We start from the raw sequence: 19010 nt of genomic DNA, 5'->3' as shown, positions 1-19010 counted from the left end.
TTTACTTTTTTAATTAAATGTTTCCTTTTTGTATTTAAATGTTTATTTTCCTTCAACATACACACTGAAAAGAAACACATGGTTCACACTGAGTATCTCAGAGGCAGATTCAAAAATAGATGTCTGATTGGCTTTCAGCAAGGCTATCAATTAAAATAAAAGATTTTAGATGTAAAAGCGGCTTCAGAAATGATACACATACCGATGGAGAAATCATGGCACATTTCCATTCAACAGAGAAATCCTCAGCAACAGTACCACTCTTAGTAAATAGAAGTCACTTTAGCAGATTGGTTTCTGCTCACAAAAAGCATGCACACAACTTTAAGTTCTGTTTTAATTAGTGTTTGTTCCAAAATCCCCTTGGAAGGTTGCAAACGTTAAAGGGACTTCATTTTGATTGGCAATTCATCTTGCCCACTATTTAAGACTCCTACACTTTAAACAAATTTTTTTTTTTTTCAGGACCATAATGAAGATATCATAACTACATATATTTTTAGTTAATAATTTAGATGCTGGAGCATGTAATATAATCTATGAATGATTTATAATTTTTTGTTAAAGTTTTCTGTGAGTACCTTCATAGATTGAGTTAGTGGATTATATTTAACAGTCCCTTTAACCTTAAGTTATCAGGGTAAGATTATTAAACAGCTGGTACTTCTAGAAATGTAGAGAAATTATTATACAAGGTATGCAAATATTACTCTATATTTTACTATTTTAAATTTGTTTTTAATTTAGTTTTACTGAAATTTATTTTTTATGTTTATTAGTGTTACAATGAAGTACTACTTGGTTATGTTCAAATTATTTTTTTATTTGAAGTTTTAATCAATGTTTTTTACCTTTGTCGAGTAGCCATTCATCAACTACTCGACCAAGTCGATATGGAATTCGCTGTCTAGCAATCGCCAGGCGCTCGTTATCATTGTTTCCTTTAAAGTTTAAAGAGACATTTCATTGGTTAAAATCTGTAAGGTCAAAGGTTAAAAGTTAATACTTAAAGCTTGAGCTATACAGTTGCCACATGATTTTTTGAAATTTGGAATTTTAAAAAGTGCTACCTGGAACATTTCATGGTTCAGACTTTTCATTCATTCATTTATTTTATTTTAGCAAACAAAATTATTCCTATGTTAATTGAAAATTAGAAATCTGCATTTGAGCTAGGTTATTAAACTTATGTTATAGACAGACCCAAAAAACAAATTTAAACATCATAGAATGGCTTTACAAAAAAATGATCATTGCCCTCAGGGTTTTGTCTTTTTTGATGTTTCTTATTAACTAGTTAAACATGTTCAGGTGAAACAGGTTTAAGTTTTCCAAAGACATCCAACCTCTCACTCCAGGTTAGTCATTTAAAGAAGAACACAAGTCTTAATCACCATTTAAGGCACACTTCTGCTGTCTAGAAATAGACCTGCCATAAAATATGTCCTAGTCAGAAAAAAATGCATTCTTATTTGCTTCACTTAAACAAATTCCAGAGATCCAAATATACAGTACAGAACAGACTAGGGTATTCACCATTTGTACATTCTCATAGGACATGTTGATCATATCTTGAAGGAACACCAAGGCTTTGACAAAAGTGACTTGCTGAAAGGTAACCTTGTTCTGTAATGTAGAAACACTTAACAATTTAGCAAGAGGCCATCTTTAGTGGGGTTTCATAAATTAAGAACTATTCAGAACTCTGCAATGCAAAACAGAAACTTGTCATATTTGCAAACTGCATCTATTCTCAGTCTGTTCAGAGGTCCTTGATTGCTTAAAATAAAACATTGACATAAAATAAGGTTGATACAGTCATGAATATATCAGACAGTGAGGAATAATTAGCAAATCACTTTAAATGTTTATTTTTAATTATATGTATTGTGTGCGATTTAATGACATAGCTATTATTCCTCAGAAAACCATCCACTACTGTCTCTTATTTGAAATGTCTTTCAGGAGATGGTAAACCTCAATGTTTCCTCCATTGTACAGGTTTTTGGTGGTGGTAGTATTTTAGACCAACAGTATCTTTTGCTTCCATTATATTGGTTCATATTAGTTTTTTGTTTGTTTGTTTGTTTTTTAATAAATAAAAAGCACTTGAGAGATACAAGAAAAGCAGTCAAAAGCAGTTATTTCTAATTCAGGCCTTAACCCAAACTTAATCTTGCTTCAATGTGCAAACTACCTTTAAACTCTCTTTGACTTTCACCAGCAACGAACCGAGTCTTGTATCTGCAGTGGAAATAGTAAGTACAGGGTGCAGTAGCCCACTGTAGTGCAGAAATACATTTACTTAAGCTAGCATGATCTTACTGCTACTTATCAAAACAAATTATTATCCAAATTCAGGAAATCAATTGTCTAGTTTGTCAGACAATTATCCCCTCTACCAGCAACACAGGGTTGCAGTGACGAATCAAATCTGTAGCCCTCAGAAACTGCAAAAGCAACAGCTTCTGTACCAAAAACCATCATGGTTTTGTGCAGATACTTATTCTGCAATCCCATGAGCTGCAATTTACCATGTTTCCCACATTTGGTTTAGCATGTATGTAGTTCACTATGGCAGAAGCTGATCTTTGGAGAGGATGTCCTTCTCCTATCCACCTTCTGTACTATATGAACTATATGCATGTCAATATTAAACAGTGCATAGGTGTATATATTGAAGTATATACATACATATATTTCCATATGCACATTTTGTTCTATTCTCAACTCTCAAAAACATTCTCTGCAAAACAATATTTTACTGAAAATTTCCATTTTCTACTATGTCAGGAAAATGAAAATTTAAAATACAAGGTTTAGAAAAAGACTCATGGTATAAGAATACAGAACGTCTTATGATTTTTTATTTTTTCCTGTTATGATCTTTGAAATTGCTGTTCATCTTGGGCCTGAAACTAGCTCCTTCAGTTGTGACAAACCTTCTGTTACTGAATGCAAATTTTAGAAAAACGTGAGAAATGTCATGTAATCAACATGGGACCAAAGATAAGTAGATGCAATCCTCCATGTTTGTTTTTTTTATCAGTGAGTTAACAATTGATATCTCCTGACAGACAGTTATTTTTAAGACTTAAATTTAGCTTTTTTATTAAAGTATTTATGCAGTTTTTATTGAGGTATTATCAGTTAATTCAAAGAATAAGTGAGAATGTCCTATTTCCAAAAGGCTTCCTTACCTTAAAACAAATGAATCATGAACTTTTGTTGCTGTTGGGTATCCTTGTTTTGTTATCCATTTTTAAACAAAAGGAGAAGAAATAATCCTATGCTATTTATAAGAAAAGGATAAACTGTTCAGAAGAAGTTTTTGTGCATGAATCTATTATATCAATGGAAAGAATTCTCACGGATGTTGATAATCACTAACTTGAGATTCACAGATCACTCAGTGTCATTTACTGGGTGCCATTCATGAGGTGCTTTCTGCTCCCTAGACTGCAGAAGCCCCATACAGTCATGTCAAACTGAAGAAGTGCTCGCAACTGCATACACCAGGAAGGCTATGCTGTTACAAGCAGTCAGTGTACATTAGTTGCACCTCATAGAAGGACAGTCTGTAGTCACCACTCTAGATCTCTACCACTATGGCATCTCTCTATTGTAATTTCATTACTAACACTGGATTTATCCTAGACAAAGTTTATTGCCTCTTTCACTTTTAGTACTTGGTTGCTGCTCCAGGACATCTCTATGGTGATCATGGAAAGTCCTCTGTAAATTAGCAATATAAATTTAGTCCTGACCAGCTTATACATTTCTCTGAATTATTTCATTAAAAACTCCATATGGTACATACGTTTTTGAGAATATTGAACCCTAGTATAATGTGATTCTATCTATAAATTATGCTTTATACTAACTGCAGCAGTCTTGTACCACTGGGAGCAAAATAAAAATGAAAAGTAAGGAAATAACCATTTGATTTGTAAAGGTCACACAAAAAAATAATTGCTGATTACATTAGCCTATCTCTCATCAGAGAGAAAAGTGCATAGTCAAATGCATCTCAATTTGACACTATTACATTAGCTTAAATTCTTCTAGTAGATAATATAAATGGAAAGGCTAGGAGGAAATGGTGTGGAACTTTCCAGGTTTAGTTTCAAGGAGAACACACAGTTTTACTAATGAGGAAACTACTAGATGCATAAGTATCTTAACAAGCACATTCAAAACATTACATAGCACTGAAAATATTGAAAACAACACTAAAAACAACAAAAATCCTAGTATCACACTGAAAATATAAATACATATTTTCAATAACTGTTTTATTTCCCAAATAGTTGTTTAGAATTCAGCAAAACTATGTGCATTTACTTCATCTGGTAATCTTATCCCTAGTAGGGAAAACAAAAATACTACATATTGTTTTTCTCAGGAGTATTCAGTGAATATTCTTCAGGCTTCCTTTATTTATACTTGTTTTTACCAATAGGGTGAACCACAAGGAACTTCTTCAATAAAAATACTTCCAATAAGGTTAATAAATATTTTCATACTCTAAATAAAACTGCACCTTTGAGATTTTATTTCTGTAACACTTTTGAAAGATTAAGTGTTTTGTCAGGCATGCTTTTCAACAGTAATTCACAAGAAACAAATGATTTGCCTAAACTTTAATTGTAGACGGATATATGACTACCCAGCATGACACTTCCTGGCTAGATAACCAAAATTTCTTTGATTAAAAAAGCTGGGTAAAAATGTTTCACTCGTGATGTGCACTATGTCATTGTCTAACCTGACTGAACTCTGAATGGAATCATTCTTCTATCAAATAGATAATATTTTTGTCACAACGAAGTATTAATTCTGTATGAACAGAAAGACTTCAAGGGAATAACAGTAATTTCAAAGAATCAAGGTAAGCGGAGAGGAGCAGCAAAGGTCAAATCTTTGAGTCAGAGCAAAATCTTGTGGTAAGATTGAGAAGAAGTCCCAAAAAACTTAATCATACCTTTATATCTATAGGTCATCAGGGACAAACCAACTATGTGAACTTCACTAATATGTATTTTATCCCTCCTGATTTATTATATTGTCAGTACTGGAGTGTAATTCTATTTTGTCCTCAGAAATAAAGGTGTCAGTTATTGATGTGAAATAGCAGCATCCTTGAAAGAGAATAAGAAGGTTGAAAATTGAGAGTCTGTGAAGAACAACCTGAAGTCTAGAGAATATTTTCTTTGAAACAAACCCTTCAACAGAATACAAATTCACCTTGTTAGTCTCAGTGATCTCCTAGGAAATAAAATAACAAACTGAAGTAACTGAGGTCTATCTCCATTTATGAACAACCCCCCTCTCCCTAGTTTTGTTCATCATGATATTGACAGTGCTACTTCTGAATCATAACTTCGCTGACATCTGCAGGAGGAAGGCAGAGACCCGTATCATTCTTCCAGATATGGTTAAGGATGAAACCTGACTAAAGTGTCAGCTGCAAAGCATGGGATGAAACAACTGTGGCTCTAGGGTATAGAGGCAGCTGTCCCCATACTGTATCACGTGGCCAGGCTAGGAAATGAAAGCCCAATCTCATTAATGGTCCATAGTAAAGTCCTCCTAAATCATATATTACTATTACCATGCCTACAGTTGTACGTACAAAGATATATTAATGTTCAAATACACTGAAAATACAAAGACTGTGGTCTAAAATTTGTACAACATAGAATCATTAAAGTTGGAAAAACTTCCAAGATCATCTGGTCTAACCATCACCCTACCATCAATACGACCCACTAAGCCACGTTCCTAAGTACAATATCCAACCTTTCCGTAAACAGTTGCACAGTGAATCTACCAGCTCCCTGGACAACCCGTTCCAATGCCTAACTACTCCTTCTGAGAAGAAATGTCCCCTAATTTCCAACCTAAACCTCCCCTGGTGCAACTTGAGGCCATTCCTTTTAGCCCTATCCTTCCTTCTAGTCCAATCACTAGTTACCTGTGAGAAGAGGCTGACATCTTCACCTACTCATCCCTCAAGCTCCCAAGCCTCAAATTGATTGTGTAAAGGCACATGGAGAGGTGAGGGGGGTAGGGAGTGGGTTTGCCTGTGATGCCAAACAGGGGCCTATTTCCATTTCTCTCCATCTTTTAGGTCCCCTCCCTCTGCCTGACAGCACTACCCATTACAACAAGAATTATAAGTTAGGAGATCTGGAGGAGTATGCAGTGGTCGCTCTGGAAGACTCTTATATGTGGAGCTAAATATCCGAAAGGCTGATTTGGGCTTCCTCCAGTGTTCAAAGGAATGGTAAGCACACAATTCTAGGATGAGCATTTTTCTTGTTGCATATCCTGAATAAACCTTACAGTCATCTTGGTGAAATGACTAACATCCAAAGAAACTCTAAAATCAGAGAAAGAATTTGTAGCAAATAAGTAAGGCTGCAACTCTACACTGCTTTACCTTATTACAGAAGAGGTAACCTATAAAAAAAGAAACTGCCATATGCTATGACTTAAGCAAACTTGTATGTGTCAAATCTGCCAAGTTTGTAGTAAATGGCCATAATACATATGGCCTTTTTCTCCCTAGAGGGAATCCCAAATTTCTCATAATGCATATTAACTATCCGAAAAGAATATTCTATTTACAGACTGACTGACAGTAGTCTTCACTGCAAAGTGAAATCAGTAGCTTATAATACAATCAAATACAAAGCAACAACCAAAGTTCCCTTAAAGAACCCAATTACTATATTTATTGAAAGACGTATGTGCAATTTGATACCCATTCCACTGATACTACAAACTGTACTGAAACATTTTATCCTCACCTGCAAGTTCCTTGCTTCATGCTTGCATATTAAACCATATATTAAACCATATTTTTGCAACTTTCTGGAGGATAAAACTGAGAACTCTCATTAACCTCTCAGGGAGATGTGAACCTTCGCTTCAAATCAACCACCTTCCGCTCTGTTTTGTTTTTGATTATTTTTTAGGGGATTAATTAGTAATTAAACTAAGAGTGTACTCTTCCTGATTCTCACTTCCTTACTATAATGCAATTGGTCTTGGTTTGTGCAGTTCTGGATTGCTTACTTTGAGATTGGTGTATTATATCAAAAGCAAGCAAGAGAAGATGAAAAGCAACAAGAAGGAGATAAGAAAACACAGGACTTGTCTGATAAATTAAAGGTCATATTTTGTTATCAGGTGTTTTAAAAAGATCTTTTGTGCTGCCTGTGAAGCATTAAGGGACTAATATGTATGGCTGTTGCTAAAATAGGGAAGAAAATTGATAGAAATCATTAAAGAGGAAGATTAAAGAATAAAAAATGAATTGTTATAAGTACAGTACCATGTCCCATATCACTCCAAGAGTGACATTCTGCAGGTCTCCAAGGTAAAAGGACTCTTAACTGTTTCTAAGTCATAATGTCACAGCATTTAAGGTTACTTTCTCAATAGAACTTTAACCAGAAGTTGACTGTAAGCAGTTTCTTGTTCAATAGTTTTTCAACAGCAGGAAAATGGAGAATTTTTCAACCCTACTGTATCTAAAATTAGCTAGATTAGAGATAGCAACTACTGAATATGTTCTTCTGACTTTTGCCCAGGTAGCAATCTGGATGATCTTCATTTCACGCTAGCAAAGAACTACTATATAGAATGTCTCTTGACAGAAACAGTACATTATATAAATGAACAATGGCAAATGGAAAACACCATGCTCAGCTCTTATTTAAATTTCTATCGGTCTCTAATCCCATGAGTATCTAGTATTCAGGTAGAAGCCATAAATAAGAAAGGTCTTATTAACTACGCACAAACTTCCTAATTAAGTTCATCCACACTGCAAGAGCTGAGGACAGAAAAGGACACACTGTGCAATTGCTCATATCATTGCATTTTATTGTAGCTGGTGAAAGGCTTTTGGAAACGATGTTTTTCATATATTATTTCTGGACCATTTGCAACATTAAAACTTATTTTAAACAACGTAAAACAAACAACAAAAAACATCCCCAGGGATTAAATTTTGTTCTTGCTTATGCAATAATCAATGTAATATAAGAGAAAATAGTTTGGACTTCAGTTGTGTGCACCAAAGCCACTGCAACTGAGCTGCTCTAACAGACTGTTTGGAAGCAATGTGGGGAATAGTGAGAGTAATTTCACACTCATTACATGACCAGAGACACAATAAACATAAGAAATCTAAAGCAATCAGCATCAACCCTCATCAACAGCAGACAAACTTGATTGCAACTGTAAAACATAAAAATGTTGATTTCATGTTCTTTCATGAAGCTTGATAACACCAGAGTTCACCACTACTGTGCCCCAATGTCCTGAACCATACAGATGTTTTGTCACATTAACTACATCTGCTGAAGCTGTGTCAGCTCATTCTTCTAGGAATATGCATGATGACATGCAAGCCAATAGAAAGAACAAAACTGAGGTCATTATATGGACAAGCCTTTGCCAAGCAGAAGAAACCAAATGCACCATACATATAGAAAATGGCATTTAAGAGAAAAGAATCTGTTCTGTGTCAGCAGTGCAGCTAAAAAGTAGCCCTTGGCCAAAGCAAGCTCCAGACTTTCAGTTCTGTCTAAAACTGGCATTTCAATTTGTTTATTTATGCCTTGCAGACATTTTACTATAAAAGAATAATCTATTTCAAATTGAAAGGTTTAAGGTTTAAACTTGTACACAGAGCTTTTTTTTTTTTTTTTTTTTTTTTTTTTTTAATGCTTTTGGCAAGGTATAGAAACAGAAACTAAATAACAGAAACAGATGCTCACTGAGACAAAAGGAGTGTTTTAAGACTGCAGAACTATAATGAGCAGTTCACCACACAGTATCATAGTGGCCATGGGTAGACTTCCAGTAATGACTTAATTCTATCTGTTAAAAAGTAAAATAATTTGATTCCCCAATTATATACATACATAAGCCTCATTATTTTCCCCTCAAATTTATCTGTGATATGTAGCATATCACCATAACTTTTATGAAACACAGCTGTTTTTTGGTAAAATTGCAAAGAGATTCCAATTAGCAAAATATTTTCCCCTCGTGATGATTATTATTAGCTTTTTTTTTTTTTTTTTTTTTTGGTGCAGTCTGAGAAGACTGAGAATTATCGTGAAACATTTTATTTTGCTTTGAGATTCTGATCTGGAAGAAAATTAAGAACTGTATTCCTCAAACAGTGTTTCTATGTTAAAACCTCTTATATTGAGTTACCTTCCTCTATGACTTAGAAAGGTCTCAAGGGAGGGGAGAGATGATTATCTTAACATATTTGTCACATTCCTGAAATTTGTGCTTCATGACTCTTCATATAATCTATGTCTAGATGGGAAAAAGAGCCATTGCTGGATAAAGTGCCTCTAAGGGGAGGAGGACAGATATGAGAAATATCTACCTGTTGTCACCTATCATTCTTACTGAAAGTCCATTTCAGTGCAACCTACTCTTCAGAAGCATTTATAGACATGCTGGACATCAACCACAGAAGGAAGTTCTCAAATACATTGCTAAATCATGGCCTAAAAAGGCCACTGAGGCTACAGATCTTTGACATTTTCAGGTCTCAGGTGGTTTCAAAGTAGCCTTTGGGATCCAGAAGGGAAAACCACCTGCTTCAATACCACATCTAACATAAGGAATTTACCTTTACTAGCTAAATCAGAATATTAAAATCTTTAAGCTCTTGCCCAAAACACTCTTTCATCGTAGGAGACACTCTGTTCTGAAGTTAGTAAGGCCACATTTTAGATGGACAACCCAAAACTGGCAGTTAATTTTTGTGGAGGTCTAAATTTACCTCCTTGATTTTCAGAGTTAATCTTTTTCCACAGAAAGAAAAAAAAACAATCAATATTGAACAATTTAAACATATATGAATTTGCAAGGAAATATGCAATCACCAACTCTTGTGCAAGCAGATTCTCAATTTAATACAACTTAGCACTAACATGTTAAAGCATTGTATAGTTGCTGTACAGCTGTATTGTTTCTGGATATAAAAAATACAGAAATTATATCTGGAAACATTTTTATTTTCCGGTATTAACTGCTTAATTCCTGGGAAGGTATAGTTATATCTGCATTAGGGACACAATTTTACTATACAAATTAAGTATTTTTATATTGATAGTATGCTCTAAATATAGACAGAGGCATGATCTGATCTGTATATCACAGGTTATTAACGTTGACCCACTTGACTCTCTATTCTGCCAAAATTTTATTGTTTGGGTAATTCGTAACATGTAATGGGCTCAAACAGCTCCTCCAGGAAAATATTTTATATGAACATGATGACACACAATAAAGGAAAATCATTTAGTAATGAATTTGAAGGCTCACTGTTGAAAGTACACACTATTTTTTACTTCAGTTTCTTAGTTCTGGTTATAGCTTTCCAAGAATGGCTTAAAAACACTGCAGGCAAATAGTGTTTTCTCCCCCTGAAAGTACTTACACTGTGATCGAATCATTTCTTAATTTTTGTTTCAACACTATAAATCAATATAGAAAGAACCTCTTTGGGGCTCTTTTTATACACACTCCCTTTTTTTTCCCCCATAGAACCACAGACATGAGGTACAGTTACAGGCTTTGATATCTCTTTCAGAGTTGTTTTCAAATTGTTGTAAGGGTGGCAAAATCCTCAGCAATTCCTACATTTCAGCCTTTTGTGCTCACAGAGCAATTTCCATAATTTCCTTTGTCACAGAAACACATGATGTTTCATCCTCAGCAGTCTGAAAGATGATATCCCTCAACTGCTTCTCGGAATCACGTATTTCCAGGACATCGTACCTTGTTATGTTACCATAACCTTCACTTTTTGGTCTTAGATCTATGCCTCAGAACTCAGCACTGCTGAAGTCTAACTTTCTTTAACTTCTCCTGGCTTCCCAAGCAATCATGCTCACACACCACAGTTTGCCCTGCCTATTACTTACCTTTATTTTGTTTGGTTGTTTTCCTAACTATCATGCATCGTCAGTGACAGATGTTATGCAGGCTTCGAGGCCACTTATAGAAGTGTTACATACATTCAAGCCCAGCACAATTCTCCCACTGGAGGTGTTTCCACTCAGTGAGTGCTACTCACTGGTAACTATTTGTTTTATGCAATACTGTGTTTATTAACTCAAGCTGACTGATGAAAAATTAACTATACTCACTGCTAATCACATTTATAGAGTATCTATCAGCTATTAGTTATGGGTATCTCTCATGAAAACATAGCACTTTCTTCAGTCTGAGTTTTTATCATTGCTTAGACAAAAACATGTATGAATTTGCAGGAGAGAGAATTACAGGACTAGGCCCCTGAAGTGAGGTGCTCAAGAAACCCTTGGTTGAAAATTGCTGTGAGGCAATTGCTATACTCTAAAAATGAATTATTTTCCAAACTTCTTCCTACACCCAGATACAGTTGAAATAAAATTTTGGTACAGATTGTTCTTCTGAAAAAAGGCATATTTATTATTCTCTCCATATTACGCAACTGCAATTTTGAACTTTTAAACCAGAAGTCTGTTACTGCCTATCATCTCTGTAAGACAGGGGAATCTTTTTTTTTTTCTTTCTTTTTCCATTCTATATATACACTTAACCTGGAAAACATTGTGTTTCATTTAAATTCTTCATGTCCACTAAATTTGATGCTGCACCAGAAAGGCCATTAGAAATAGTCCACCGAGGAAAATCGGAACACTAAAATAGAACAGAACAGAATAGTTGGAAGGGACCTACAAAGATAATCAAGTTCAACTGCCTGATCACTTCAGGGCTAACCAAAAGATAAAGCATATTTTTAAGGGTATTATCTAACTGTCTCTTCAACACTGGCAGGTATAAGGCATCAATCATCTCACGAGGAAGTCCATTCCAGTATTTTCAGTGCAAATAAGTTTTTCCTAATATCCATTCTGATCTTCATGTGGCACAGCTTTTTGCTGTTCCCTGAATCACATCATTGGTTACCTACGAGAAGAGATTGGCTTCTCCCTCTCCACTTTCCCGCCTCATGAAGCTGTGGACAGCAATGAGGTTGTCTCTTAGCCTTCTCTTCGCCAAACTAGACAACCCAAGTGTCCTCAGCCTCTCCTCAAAGGACATGCCTTTACCAGCTTTGTTGCCATCCTCTGGACCTTTTCAGGTATCTTAACATCCTTTTTATAGTGCAGAGCCCAGAACTGCACACAATACTCAAGGTGAGGCTGCACCAACGCTAAATACTGTGAGAGAATCACAGGAAATTCCTTTGTGGCTGGGAATCTGCCTGGCAGAAAAGGACCTGGAGGTACTGGTAAACAGCCAGTTAAATATGAGCCAGCAGTGTGGCAGTGTGCTCAGTTGGCCAAGAAAGCCAATAGCATCCTGGCTTGTATCAGAAACTGTGTGGCCAGCAGCACTAGGGAAGTGATTGTTACCGTGTACTCAACTCTGGTAAGGCTGAACTTTCTTTTGGGCCCCTCACTGCAAGAAAAAACACCAAAGTAATGAAGTGTGTCCAAAGAATCACAGAATCACAGAACTGTAGGGGTTGGAAGGGACCTTGATAGATCATCAGGTCCAACCCCCCTGCCAAAGCAGGTTCCTCAGAGCAGGCTGCCCAGGTAGGCGTCCAGACAGGCCTTGAGTATCTCCAGAGAAAGAGACTCCACAACCTCCCTAGGCAGCCTGTTCCAATGCTCCGTCACCCTCACCATGAAGAAGTTCTTTCGCATGTCAGTGCAGAACTTCCTGTGCTCTAACCTGCAGCCATTGCCCCTTGTCCTATCCCCACAAACCACTGAGAAGAGGTTGGCTACATCCTTCTGTCCCCCACTCCTCAGATATTTATATACACTGAGGAGATCCCCTCTCAGTCTTCTCCAGGCTGAACAGACCCAGGTCTCTCAGCCTTTCTTCATAGGGAAGATGCTCCAGGCCCTGTATCATCTTTGTGGCCCTCCGCTGGACTCTTTCCAGGAGCTCCCTGTCTTTCTTGTACTGGGGAGCCCAGAACTGGACATAGGACTCTGGGTGAGGCCTGACCAGGGCAGAGTAAAGGGGGAGGAACACCTCCCTTGACCTGCTGGTCACGCTCCTTTTAATGCACGCCAGGATCCCATTAGCCCTCTTGGCCACAAGGGCACACTGCTGGCTCATGGTCAACCTGTCATCTAGCAGGACCCCCAGGTCCTTTTTGACACTATTTCCTCATCAAGGTTGTTGATGAAGATGTTGAACAAGACCAGACCCAGCACCGACCCCTGGGGTACACCGCTAGTCACATGCCTCCAGCCAGACTCTGCTCTGCCGATCACCACCCTCTGAGCTTGGCCAGTCAGCCAGTTCTCAACCCACCTTGCCATCCACTCATCTATCCCACACTTTCTCAGCTTTGCTAGTAGGATGTCATGGGAGACAGTATCGAAAGCCTTGCTAAAGTCAAGGTAGATGACATCCACCGCTCTCCCCCCATCTACCCAGCTGGTGATGCCATCACAGAAGGCAACTAGGTTGGTCGAGCATGACTTCCTGTTGGTGAATCCATGCTGATTACTCCTCATAACCTTCTTCTCTTCCAATTGCTTGGAGATGGCATCCGGAACAAGCTGCTCTGGGTAATTGAAGTCCCCCATGAGGACCAGCGCTCGTGATCGTGAGGCTACTAGCAGCTGCTCGTAGAAGGCCTCATTGACTTCCTCCTGATCTGGAGACCTGTAGTAGACCCCCACCACCAGCCCACCCCTTAAGTCTTACCCACAAGCTCTCCACTTGTCCTTCACCCTCCCCCAGCTGGAGCTAGGTACACTCTAATTGCTCCCTCACATAAAGGGCAACCCCACCTCCTCGCTTCCCCAGCCTGTCTTTCCTAAAGAGGACATAGCCCTCAATGACAGCGTTCCAGTCATGCGAGCTGTCCCACCATGTCTCAGTGATCGCAACGAGATTGTGGCCCCGTGACTGAACACAGATCTTGAGCTCATCCTGTTTATTTCCCATGCTCCATGCATTGATGTACAGCACTTTAGGGAAGCAGCAGGTGCAGTTACCCCTGGGGGGATGCAAGAAGATAATGCTGGAAGCCCTTTCCAACCTCAACAATTCTATGTTTACAAAACGCAAATTCTGGTGGAGGTACCAGTCTGGGAGCAAGGCTTTGATGACCGGCTTTGATGACCTGGGCTCACCTGTTTCTTTCCTTCTCTCTCCCCATTACTGGGAAAATTTAGGAAAGCATGATCTGTGCTTTGCAGTCTGTTAGTCCATTCACATCTTAATTAAACCAATTTCTAAGGCCATAACTTCATTACCTTTAATTAAGCTAATGCCCACCAATAAGAGGGTGAAATCAGGATGTGTTTCGCTATGTATTTTACATCTAATGGGTGTTTGATTGTACATCAATGGGTGTTTGATTTCTGCTTCAAATGTGTTTGAAATGGTTTCTACTACAGAATCTAATTCTTGTGCAGCTCGTAAAGGTTCTAGGTTGTATAAATCATACAAGCTAGTCACTTTTTCTGACGGGTAGAATAGTCTGCAAAAAGAAGACTGTGGTTTAGCTACACCTTGCTAGGGTCAAGGTAACTCCTTGAACTTACTGACTTGCGTACTCCTTGAACTTACTGAGTACTCCTTGAACTTAACTCCAAACTTATTTTTAAGTGCATGATATAATACAATTCTAGAATATAACCACAGAATTGGTTACAATGGAGCTGCCACTAATCACAAAATCTGTACTACAGAAAAAGTTATCCTGAAAGTGTGGACACCACAGTTTCTAAATTTCTTTTATATATTTTTTAACAATCATGGCTTGAAACTGCAAAAACATAACCACATGGCAAGATGAAGACATGGATGTACATAGCTGCTGGAATATTAAAATACTCTCCTGTGTTTACATGTCTCTCATGAAAGAGAGTCTAAAACATGTATATATTCATACATTCAAGATAGCAATGATTTGTGTCCTTCTGGATACCTGGTTAACACAGTTAACCATGAAATCAGGTGTTTGAAACTCTTGAAAATGTATCTAGGACAGAGCAAGTTGCTGTTTTCCCTGCTGCACTACAAACTACAGCAACTGTTTCTGAATTAGGTTAATGCAAGCTCTTATCCTGAAGACATAAAGTACTATTCTCCTGTCACACCTCACAACACCAGCAAAATATATCTGGGGACATGTGCACAAATGTGTCCCAAATAAAAAAATACCTCATGTTCCAAGAGCATCTAAATCAGAATGACTTTGCAAAAAAAAATAATTTTGTTTTCCATATGATAGATTGTCTGGTTGGAAGGCTCAACACTGCACTGATTTGTTCTGTCCTGAGCAAGGCTCCCATTTCAGACAGACTTCACGGTTGCCCCAGAAGCTACAGGAAACAAACAGCTTTGCAGGGGGAGCACACGACAGAAGTACACTGTCACGCTTTTCTCTTGCATGCTCTATCAGCCAATGGCAGTATCCATGTCAGCGTTAGAGGAAACGCATGTGTATGCCCACCAAGTAATCTAAGACAAGGAGCACAGTTACAACTATGCCAATGCTTATACATTAGTATTTGTTGCACACAAGCAGTTTTACTGAAGTTAGTACATATTAGTTTGGCTTAGTGAGTGACATGTTACATAAAATCCTGCATACTCTCAAACAAGTCAGCTGTGAACCTACTGGAGGACAGGCTGAAAGGAAAGAGAAATAATGGAATATGGTGTTTAATGCTTGGCTTTCACAACATGCTTTTGCCAGACTGACAAATATACTTTAGGACATTGATTCTATCAGTATTACAATATAAAGAAGCTATTGAGTATTAAAAACTACTTGTTAAATAATTTGATTTAATTATTTTCTTTTTAACCAACACCACATTTAATATTTTTAATTTTTCCTACTATACTGGGTAAGTTATGATATTGTAGGCTACATGGAAAATTTGCCTCTAAGGTTCAAACTAAATAAATGTGTGGAAAAGAATCTCTACATATTAGCAATATTTCATCTTTTGAGATCTGACTTTCAATAAATTGTTAATAATGGCTTTCCTGAAAAGGTGAATGGGAGACCTGCTGTGACAGATATGCTATGTCTCATTGTGGGGTCTGTTTTCACTTCCACTTTCCAGTTCCTTCCTCTAACTTGAATCTCCACAACTCGTGGTCTTAAACTGTTTCCATATCACCTTATGCCTAATTCTTGTAAACAGATATAGGCATCAGCCGTTACCACAAGACACAAAAAGAGCAGATATTCATTTCAGTTAGTATTTTAGAGCACCTCTTTCTGACTCATTGCTCATTTGACATTTTCTTTCTCCTTCTAAACTAGATGCATTGTGCCATCTTGCTGTATTTAACTGAAAGGTGTAATGCCTTCTGTGATCAAGTAATGACAACTGTACCACACGTTTTATCAAGATCTGAATTTAATTACAGGATCTATCAAGTCTAAGAAGGGATGAGCCTTTGTATTTCACCAGGATATCCAAGATGAAAAATAAAGGAAAAAAGAAAATCCGTCTGCTGACTTAATAGTGCTGAGAAGCACTATTATCTAGCATTATCTGACAGGAAAAAAATGATAAACTGTCAAATTAAAAAGCTGATTTGGGAAACTTTACTGAAACCACTTTCTGAAAAGACTTACTTTAGTCTTGTTTGGGTATTAACCAGGCTCTTTATTTAAAGAAGAGAGCAGGACAGAACGACAGAACAATTTGTTAATCTCTCAAAGGGTGAGGCTTTTTTTTTTTTTTTTTTAAAATGTTATTTCATTGACTTTGGATAAGCTGTAGAAGGATTTCTACATTTTCTACATAACAAAAATCACCATTTTTGTTAGAATCAGTCTTTCACGTTTACAATAAAATCATACTGGAACCTGGATACATGCTGGAAAATACATTGGGACATGATTAAACAGTAATCAGAGCTGTATCCATCAGAAAACGGTGCAAGAAATCAGTTGTGCAACCACATATTAAGAAAGGTAAGGTAGCATACTGGCCTAGTTACATCCATCACTTAAATGGTGGTTTGTGTCTCAGAAAGTCTGATTAATTTTTAATCTATTTTAATTCCTGCTAAATTAGCTTCTTGCACCTTACTATGCTCTGGAGGACTTGCTGAAGTGAGTGTCACAGATTTCCTTGCCTTATTTTTAAATTGTTTTACTTACTGCTAAAATACCTTCTTTCATTCATGTTATACCTGAATTGTATGAATACAAGTAGAGATCAGCTTCCTATAATACCCATTGAAGATTTTGTCCAGTGGAAACAAATGAGAAATAATGCTATTTTAACTTGACTTTGAATAAATAATGAAAGCAATAGAGAAAAGTTAATTGTAGGAGACATTTTTGGATTGAGTGATCGTGAGTTGATTCAAATTAATACAAGGACAACTAAAAATAAGCCTGTAAGTCAGATCTTGATTTCAAAAGAACAAAATTTGATAAAGTGAAGGAAACCACATTATGTAATCAGTCTGAGGGGTTGATGGACTCAACCAGGAAGGTCATTTGGAAATTCTTTAAGGTAAAAGCATAAAAAAATATAATTTGTACTTGCATCTGCAAGGTTAAAAACAGGCTGAATAACTACTAGGCTGAATAACTATGCTATCATAGAGTATATTGCAGAAAGAAGGTAAAACAACAGACTTGATCCACAAAAAAAAAAAGCAATGCATTTCAGAATTAGGAACATAAACGAGTTGGCAAAACTCAAGCTAAAATGTCCTTTCAAAGAAAGTAAAATAAATTTAAAAGACATCTTGAGACTTAAACAAAAAGAGATAATCTGGATACCTGTGGTGTCAAAACAAAAAGCCTAAAGTCTAACAAAAGAGGTTTCAGGGCCCTGGGAATATGGCTAAAGGATTGAGAAGCACAGATAAAGTTTTCCTCAATCCTCACAGTAGCGTTGAGAGACTTGGAAAAAAATCAGGTGAGCCCAGGTCATCAATGCCCGTCTCCAAGACCAGTGCCTCCACCAGACTTTTGCTTTTATAATCATGCAAGATTGTCTTTAAGACAAGAGATCTGCTGAGGCTTGACAGGATCCACCGGCACCCAAGGAGGTGCATCAGACTCACCAAGGTGATCAGCTCCTGGTGGGTGAATTCCACAGAAGGGCAGAAGACTGTGGCCTACAGCAGTGTTTCCTGAGCCAACAAAGCCTGAGGGGAGCACAGCGACCTGCCAGGGGCCAGCCGCTCACATGAGAGGTGTGTGTCTGTGTGTGTGTGGGGGCAGCAGTAACAGCAGAACCCTGCACTCCTCTATAAGCAGCCTCTAAGGAGCATGATGACCAGAGGAGGGGTGAATGCAAATTGGACATGGCTTGTCAGCTAGGCTGTGGTGAGGCAGTGTCTTCCCTGTAGCCTGAGGTGCCCTTACAAAACAGCTTCACCCTTCTGCTGACTGAAAAGGAAAGACCCACTGCAGAGAGGTGGAGCTGAGTAAGGTAGCCTGGTCTGCTCCCTGTGTAAACCAGTGCAACTAAGGAAAGGAGATGGGTGGCAGTGGTAGGAGACTCTCCTCTGAGAAGTACAGAGGCACCCACTGGCTGATCTGTTCTGCTCTTGAGAAAAGTCTGCTGCTTACCGGAGGCTTGTATCAGGGATGTCACCAAGAGACTTCCAAGCCTCATACAGCCTAATGACTATTATCTGCTGCTTTTGTTCCACGTGGACACCAAAGATGCAGCCAGGGCAATGATGCCCCTACTAAGTATTGAGAGACTGTTCTAAGTTTGTGAGCTTTGCAACTCATCAGAAGAGGGAGTTCAAATCCCCAATGTTTGCCACTGGGACTGATCTACCAACATGACAGAACAGACTGCAGAGTCTCAAAACTCTGACCATAGCAAAGAAAAGCATGGGAGAGAAAGAATCAGGAGGTATTCTATCGAATGAAAGAAACGAGTCTGAAAAAAAAAAAAAAAAAAGTGAAGATGATGTGTTTCCAGACAAATAAATAAATC

At 37.6% G+C, this 19010-nt stretch overlaps 1 protein-coding gene across 40 annotated transcripts in view; it reads right to left on the bottom strand.

The window, feature by feature from the left end:
- Positions 1-19010, bottom strand: part of NRXN1 (neurexin 1) — a 703785-nt gene that overhangs the window by 91666 nt on the left and 593109 nt on the right. For 27 of the 40 annotated variants that reach the window (XM_068675787.1, XM_068675785.1, XM_068675788.1 and 24 more), the window contains one exon: positions 852-941. The exons of the other annotated variants lie outside the window; for them this stretch is intronic. In XM_068675787.1, coding sequence (XP_068531888.1) covers positions 852-941 — 90 coding nt within the window. The remainder of the gene's footprint in view (positions 1-851; positions 942-19010) is intronic. 40 annotated transcript variants of the gene reach the window in all.

Source organism: Anas acuta, chromosome 3, assembly GCF_963932015.1.
Source record: "Anas acuta chromosome 3, bAnaAcu1.1, whole genome shotgun sequence".
Taxonomy (NCBI): Eukaryota; Metazoa; Chordata; class Aves; order Anseriformes; family Anatidae; genus Anas; species Anas acuta.
The sequence above is the reverse complement of the archived record's forward strand: the minus strand, read 5'-3'. Positions and strand labels throughout refer to the sequence as shown.